This window comes from Cryptomeria japonica, chromosome 6, assembly GCF_030272615.1.
Source record: "Cryptomeria japonica chromosome 6, Sugi_1.0, whole genome shotgun sequence".
NCBI classification, from domain to species: Eukaryota; Viridiplantae; Streptophyta; class Pinopsida; order Cupressales; family Cupressaceae; genus Cryptomeria; species Cryptomeria japonica.
In genome coordinates, this window is record NC_081410.1 from 591,435,839 (window position 1) to 591,444,646 (window position 8,808).

The following is an 8,808-nucleotide window of genomic DNA, read 5'->3' on the forward strand; positions in this document are numbered from 1 at the left end:
AAGGGTATCACTGTCCTATTCGTCTAATAGGGGTCATTCCTCTGCACAAAAACATCAATAATGACATAGCTTCAATGATCATAGACATGATGATCAACCACCTTTTCATATAGCTTAGGTCATAATGGTCATATTGGTGTCCACAATTTTTTTGGCCTTCTATCTACCTGTAGACATATGAAAACGGTGCTCTTGGTTTGTCATCTAGCAGAAAATTTCCTTGTCCTATGAAGAATAGAGTTCTCAATTATCAGAACATGCTATTGAAGAAGGCACCATATAGGTAAGAAGCCAATTTGTAAAAGACAAGACCTTCTCGATGACTCAGGTGAGCTAGTAGATTAATTAATTTTTATTTTGTCTTTTTAGCTGGAGTAAAACTCAACCTTAGATGATGTTTACAACATGATATCATTCTCCCCAATTTTTAGTTTGTAATAAATATGCTATAATATATTTTTCATACAAAACTGTACCGAACTAAAATTTATTAAAATACGCACTCATTCTACGAGTATAATTAAGTTACAAATATTAAAACAATATTCTATTGCCCCAATAGAAAGATACAAATTACATTATAAGAAGTAGCTTGTAGATAATAAATAGTATGGTAATAGCGAGGGAGTAGGAGGAGGAGGGGGACTAGATAAAACTCTTGATGATGGAGCATGACTCAACGATAGTTGGAAGAGGTGCGGATTTGAAAGAGCACATAAAAAATGGGGATGGGTGGAGGAATGTAGCCAACGTCGGTAGCTACAGAGGATGCGAGAAGTCCTAGGTATATCTGGGCATTTGAGGGAAGAGAAGAGGTCCATTGCTTCCAGGCATCGAGAAACATGTTGTTAAGTGGGGTTTTTGTTTCTTGGATAAGCTTGAAGATAGTTTAGGTTTAAAACTCCTTAAGAATATGTCATTTATTTGCATTCAAATAGCTTCTCATAGATTTGAAAGGTAATGAACCCTGGAAGATTGCAGTGAGTAATAATATACAATTTGAAAGGTATTGAATCCTAGAATATTCTAGTGAGGAATAATATACAATTAGTTGTTCCTAAACAAGCTAAAATTTGGATTTATCTAGACCCCTATATGGATTATTTTTTGGCAGATTTTGTCTATCCCATGTTGGGTCTAATTTTTTTAAGAGCTTATAGAAATATTGAGAACAAGTAAAAATATTGATTAAAGAATGTGATTTTTTGTATCAAAATAGGGGTAAAATATGCCCTTCAATATCACTATGATGAAACTAATAAAGGCAAGACCCTTGCCTTATTGTGAGGGTTCTCTACTAAGAAATGACTTATAAAAGGAATTAAAAGATTCGATGTTATATTATGGAATTACCAATTGAAATCTTGGGCCTCCCTTTTTATTGATTTTAACCTTTCTCCTCATGATTTTAATATAACTAGGCACGTAAATAGTTGTTAGAATCTTGGAATGTCTAATAAAGAATGGTAAAATAAATTTGTCTCTTTGGTCTAATGTTTAACAACCAAGAATAGCATATTTCAAGTGGTTATTTATTATGCAAAAATCACCTTATTCTTTGTCTTCTTCTAGTCTCAATCTGTGTGTAGTTAGCAAGAAAGCAAAAAATGTTAGTCATATTTTTTTGATTGTTTTTGTGCTAGAGAAATCAAGAGCTTGTTCTGTGTAAACCTTGAGGGTTGGGGGATAAGGGGGGATCAATTGACAAAGAAATTTTATTTGGTTATGCAAATGGTTTGTGGAAAACATTTAGTTTATTTTGGCTCATGTTATCTTCTAAAGTTTTGTGTTTTTATGAGAATTTAGGAATGGTGATTTGTTTCAGAACAATAGGAGACTACTTTTTGAGTTCACTAGAAGATTCATTTTCATAACATCTTTGTCCAGCATACCATAAAAAATGAAGATACGAGTGAGGATAATTATTTGAATTTATCAAAATCTAGGATTGTGGACATCAAAAAATAAAAGATCAAATATGCAAGACATTGGGCATTCAAAAATACTATCAATATGTCTTTTTACAAGAAGTTACTTATAATTCCAAAAAAGATTCAATAAATACTTAGCTGATAGCTTGGAGAAAAATATTTGATATATAGGAGGACCTATTATAATACTACAAACCATTTAGAAGAATATACAATGGAACATGTAAGGTCAAATGAGGACATATTTGATATTGATCAACTAATTGGGGGGTATGGTCTTGATAAGAATGGTGTAATTATGAAATTTTAAGAAATATCTATTATAATTTTTCTACACATATGTAATAACTATCTATTTGGTACAAATTTTGATCATATTTAAATCTATATATAATATACCTTGTGGACCTCGTATGGCCAGTGATATGTTGCATATATGTGTATTTTAGTGTGGTACATTATCATTTGGTGACCCCTGCATGGTCTATTATGCTATGTTGATGATTGTTTCTATCATAGCGTTCTCGAGTGACACTGCATTGTGCTATAGTCTATTATTTTCCTATTCATAAGATATCTTTAATACAAAAAAGTGAAATAGAGAGCTAGACAAACTAGGGTTTGAAAGAAAAAGAGGGTGAAATATGAAGATAAGTTAAATTGTAAAATAAAATATAAAAAATAAGATGGATTTGGAGAAAAAGGTATATATGTGGTGTGGAAAATATTAAAATCAAGAAAAAATTATATAATTTGAAAGCAAATTGGGAGGAAAATAGGAACCAGGGAAAGTTATGGCTTAGAAAGGGGGTAGAGGGTAAGAAATATAAAGGATTTATTTCAAAACCATGAAATCGGTAAAATATATGGGATGGAAAGATGCAAGGTATGAGAAGTATAAACTATATATTAGATAAAAATTTGATGAAATGCTTAAAGAATTAAATAACAAGGTCAGATAGTAGAAACACAAGGAAAGTAATCATCTAGTGAAAAAGAGTTGCTTACAATTTTTTTAGAGGGCCTCCAAAAATGGCTGTAGATGTTACAATTATTTCTAAATCGCATATGATATTTGATATAATATAGAACCATCAGTCTTTAGAAAATTAATTGCAATGGAAGAAATGAATGAGAGAAAGAGAGGCCTTATTTCATGGGGGATTCACTTTCTAAGCAATATTATATCAAATATTGCAATGGAAGAAACAAATGAGAAAGAGAGGCGTTATTTCATGGGGCCTTCACTTTCTAAACAATATTATATCATGCACAATATTATATCAGACCATGTATTGAGAGGGGGTGACAAAAAGGCACTTTAGGGCAATACTGTTTGAAAATAGGGGGATTCTTTAGTATGCCATGAACACACGTGTTATAACCCAGGTTCACTAAGTGAAACCCCGAGCCTTATTCATGAATTTTTCATGGTTAATCAACTATAAAATATAGCATATTTGAGGCACTAGAAAATAGTTCATCTCCCATTCAACTATTTTTTTGGGACGGTGAAAATACATGTATCTACCACCTTCAATGTATGGATATAGAAAATTTATTGTGAGTTAAAGGAAGTCCGAAATTTGCAATGAAATTCTATGTTCAAAAGGGAGAATTGAAGGGTTGCAGTTATAAGCTATGAAAAGATACATGACTCGACATTTGAGGAAAACAAGAGAATTTAATATAGCTTAAAATATAATTGTTACATTTAATGATTTGATAAAATAGGGTAACCAAGGTAAGGAAGAATGGGGAGGGAAAAGTGATAAATGATGTGGAAAAAAAACGTGGAGTTCAAGAGAGGAAAGAGGACCATTACAAAGGATAAGGATGATTGAGGAAAGGTAGAATGTGTGAAAGTGGGATACAAAATACTAAATGGGAAAGGCGGTAAAATAATAAGTAAATGATATTCAGGGAATTGCAGTGCATAATTTCTATTATTGTATTTAGCAACCACTTTAACAAGATTATGATGCGTTAGAGTAAACAAGTTCAAAGCTAAATGTAGTATATTGTAAAGACATTTATATAGTCATGAAATATAAATTATACTATTACCATTAGATGTATAATATTCAGCTTGAATTTTATTTTTATTTTTGTGAATGTACCTATTCTTCTAGATAATATAAAAAGAGTAGTTACTATATCCTATAAATAAAAATCCAAACTAGAATAGATATACAACATAGAAACATAATTATGTTTATGCAATGAAAAGGAATAATATCTAAATAGATTGTAAAACATATATTTGACATCATAAAACACACGTGGAAATTGTTAGAAGTAGCACAATAAAAATTTATTGCTTGTTTTTGGGGATACATACACAAAGATCCACTCTACATATGAATAAGAGAAGGATAGTGTGAGTGGGAACTTTAGTGGATACATAAAGAATATAGTGGAAAAGAAAACATAAACTAGAATTTGTAAACACAAATATAGGAATTGGAAATACCTAATAATGGAAACTAAAAATTGGATAAAAGTCATGAAAACGAGGGTTTTAAGGTGGCTACTCATACATAGAGATAATTTAGTATTCCCTATTGAATTTTTTTAATTTTGAGATTTTTTGTTCAAGTTTCTTCCTTTGCGAATGATTTCAAGCTTTCTTATAATGTAATGCTTTCCCTTCTCTCCTATAGGCCTTTGTATTTTTGTCTTCTTTGTTCTCTTAGCACCCCAATTCATTTTCATTGCTTCATTCACACTTTCCAACTTATAAATTTGGGGATTTCAATGATATCCTCTATTTGTAAAAGTTCTAGCAAGGCATCTGAACCCCTAAATCTCCAAAACATTTCCATATTTCACCTCTATACATTTGAATCTCTATATCCCTACCATTTTGTACCTTGACACACCAAAATCCAATTCTACAAATACATGACATTCGACCTTGGAATAATTCTATGCTCATCATTCAAGCATTATATCTAACCATACACCTATGATAAAGGTGTTCTTGGTTTGTTATACAATAGAAAAATTCCTTGTCTTATGAGGAAAAGAACTCAACTACTAGAACATGCTATTGAAGAAGGCATTGTATGGGTGAGAAGCCAATTATTAATGATTAATGACTTCTCGATGACTAAGGTGAGCTCTATGATTCAAATACATCTCATAGTATATCGCTAGGCCTCGTTGCTTAATGATTTAGTTGCTCATTATCTTGTCTTATGTCTTGGATTTAAAGTCAACCCTACGTGAACTAGAGAATGTGTTGTCATTCCACCCATACATTTTTGGTTATAAATATATGGTCGTGACTTACTTATTTATGAAAATTATATATAATTTATTTTTTAATAACTTAATTGATTTTTATTTTGTCTTTTTTGTTGGAGTAAAACTCAATCTTACATATTGTTTGGAATGTGATATCATTCTCTCAATTTTTTTGTTTGTTCTAAATATGATATAATATACTTCTTCATACAAACTAATATTTGAAATGTTATTTCATCAAACTAAAATTTATTAAAATATGCACTCTTTCTTTAAGTACTATTAAATTACAATAAATTACTTAAATTTATGTGTGAATTAGTTAAATTGATTTATAAGGTTAACATCCCTAACGATTATGACGTTTCTATTAACTTTTTTTCTATATATAGAAATGTGTGTAGATTATTATTTTGCTGACAAATCTCATAAGAGGAGTGATGTTTCATGAATATTAAAATAATGTGTTATTGGCCCCAATAGTAACATACAAGTTATTGTAAAAGAAGGTGGCTGTAAATTACACTTTAGCTAAGAATAGTAGTGAGGGAGTAGGAGGGGGGCTAGAAAATTTTTCTTGATGGCAGAGCTATAATCTCAAGTTACTTAATACTAAAGAGTTGAACACTTGCGTTCACCTATTAGGACCGAGGACGAAATCCATTAAATTTTAGACATCAATGGATGAAACTCGATTGGTTTCTTGGATTTCAATGGATAAAATACCTTTGGATTTGTAAGGGAAACTCCACACAAAGGTTGCATCTACACTTCAAGGTTTTTAGATTTCAATATTTGGGATTTCAACATTCATAATATTATTTTGACTATAATGGTGATCACTATAGTCTTTGTTGTAAGTAAACAATTGAAGCAACATATCTTGTTGTAATTGAATGAACTATTTGAAAGAAGTTGCTTATCTATAGGCTCTTCTTGGTCACTAGGATATGCACCTAAATGAGCGCAAGGGCATCACTATCGTCTCCGTCTAATAGGGTTCATTCCCCTGCATAATAACATCAATAATGACATAGCTTCAATGATCATAGGCATGATAATCAGCCACCTTTTCATAGAACTTAGGTCATAATGGTCATATTGATAAACACAATTTTTTTGGCCTTTTATCTACCTCTAGACCTATGACAAAGGTGCTCTTGGTTTGTTATATAGTAGACATTTTCCTTGTCCTGTGAGGAATAGAACTCAGCTATTAGAACATGCTATTGAAGAAGGCACCATATAGGTCAAAAGCCAATTTGTAATGGACAAGACCTTCTCGATAACTAAGGTGAGCTCAAAGATTAATTGACTTTTATTGTCTTTTGCGTTGGAGTAAAACCCAACCTTACACAATTTTTGCAACATGATATCATTCTTCCCAACTTTTGGTTTGTTATAAATATGATACAATATATTTGTCTTAGAAAACTGTATATAAAATGCATTTTGATCAAACTAAAGTTTTTTAAAATACGCACTCAATCTACAAGTGCAATTAAGTTACAAATATTACAACAATATGCTATTCTCCCAATAGTAAGATACAAATTCCATTATAAGAAGCAACATGCAGATGATAAATAGTATGGTAATAGCGAGGGAGTAGGAGGAGGAGGGGGACTAGACAGAATTCTTGATGGCGGAGCTATAACCGTTTTGGAGGTCATAGTATCTAGACCAGAGCATGACTCCACCATAGTTGGAAGAGGTGCGGATTTGAGGGAGCACATCGGAGATGAGGGTGGGTGGAGGAACGTAGCCAGTGCCGGCAGCTGCAGAGGATGCGGGAAGGCCTAGGTATATCTGGGCATTTGAGGGAAGAGAAGAGGTCCACTGCTTCCAGGCATCGAGGAAGTCCCCACCATACTGACAAGGAGGGTTGTTATAGAATTGAACCCACACATAGTCGAAAAGTCCCGTCATGAGAGCAGTCCCCAAGTATGCGTCAGGGAATGGGCACTGAGGAGCTGCGGTGACATAGACCTTGTTACCTCCTCTGTAACCCTTGATGTACTTGGCCAGACTTCCCCAGTGCTCGGTGGTGCCCCCCTCAATGTCCAGGTCAATCCCGTCCAGAACAGCGTCTCCCAGGGGCCTGGAGTCGGAATGGCCTCCCAGATAGTTGTCCCACAGATAGGATGCCACGCTCTGGGCATCTGCGTCGCTGCTCAAGTAGTAGCTGCCTGCTCCTCCGCCCAGTGACAGAAGCACCTTCACTCCTCTGCTCTGGCATGCCTTTATATCGCTACTCAACCCACTACAGCTCCCTTTCGTGTATGGATCGCAGTGCCCCGCCAGATTAATCATGGGTGTCTCTCCGTTGCCGAAAGTAGCCAGAAATGCCAGGATTACCATCTCGTAGTTGCCTGTAGAGCAAGTGCTTCTTAAGCTGCCTTCGTTACCATTCTGTCCCCAGTAAATTACGATGCTTCCTGCTGCAGCTTGCCTCATTGCTAACAATACCATCATCATCACCATAACTGACGATCTCCACCTCTTCATCTCCATATCGTTTCTCCTATGCTCTTACTCAGATTACTCACTCTTGCTTGCCTTTCCTTCCCACCGTTTCTCTGCCTTATATAGATGCACCTCCCTTCCTTTCTCTGTCATCTCTTTGATCACTCCACGTTTGGGTCGTTGTAGAGTGGGCTACCCAGACGCCGCACCCAACCGCATTCATATCTTCCATTGGTTCATTGGAACACGCAGGATGCTCTGATCGCCTGTCATCAACAAATTATTAATTCGTTTACTACGTGACATTTTTGGAAGCATACATAAGAATAGCTTACAGACGATAAATTTAAGCATTTATTCCACTGTATTCCTTCCCTTAATATTATTATATATATTATCTTTTCGCCAGCTACCTGTACCAACCATGCGCTCTAGGAGCGGTCCTGTTCTGACGGGTCCATACCAGACTGTTATTCTTATCCAAATTTTACAACCACTGTTGTGCGATATTACATAATTCTTCTTATTTACATAGCTCTTGGAAATCAGGGACAATTATATAAGACCAGGTAAGGCACAATTACAGTTACTTCCGGGCACGTTGATCGAGAGCATAGATCATATACGTAATACGATTGGTGAGATATAAGGGTCATGATATATACGGGTAATACAAATGAGATATTATAGTATTGTGCACTCCCTCCGCCACCCCCCTACTATAGTATAGAAAGGTCAACTAAACTACAAGACTATTATATCTTAGTACTGAAAACATCAGCCCATCCCACTTTACGACCTTTTCTCGTTACCTCTAGGTGGGGTAGTCTCGGATAGATATGCGTTTAGATGAAGGATAAGTACACTTTCGAAGGTGCATGGGAGGAAATGGAATCAGATCCCCTCCATTCTGTAATTGTTGGCTCTTCCAGTGCCTTTTCTATGCTTTGCGCAACTGTTTTCCTTGACTTCAAAGTCTGCTTCTCCATTCGCCCCTTAAAATAGTAGGGCCCTTAGTTCCTCCTCCCCCCACCCTACATAGGGGCCCATCATGCTTCATAACTATAATTCCCGAAACTTTAGAACTAATCTGCTGACTACCTTCTTCTATATCCTCCTAAGCTCCCACCCTTGCTGCATAGAATTTCAGGGCAAGCATTCC

At 34.7% G+C, this 8,808-nt stretch overlaps 1 protein-coding gene across 1 annotated transcript; it reads right to left on the reverse strand.

The window, feature by feature from the left end:
• Positions 1 to 6,760: 6,760 nt before the first annotated feature.
• Positions 6,761 to 7,710, reverse strand: LOC131031488 (acidic endochitinase). The gene has a single exon (XM_057962614.2). It carries the CDS (start codon positions 7,692 to 7,694, stop codon positions 6,807 to 6,809), a length of 888 nt encoding a protein of 295 aa, XP_057818597.1. The 5' UTR covers positions 7,695 to 7,710; the 3' UTR covers positions 6,761 to 6,806.
• Positions 7,711 to 8,808: the final 1,098 nt, after the last annotated feature.

Excerpts from the sequence above, each read along its gene's own strand:
- LOC131031488 (XM_057962614.2), bottom strand. The coding sequence starts at position 7,694 with ATGGAGATGAAGAGGTGGAGATCGTCAGTTATGGTGATGATGATGGTA.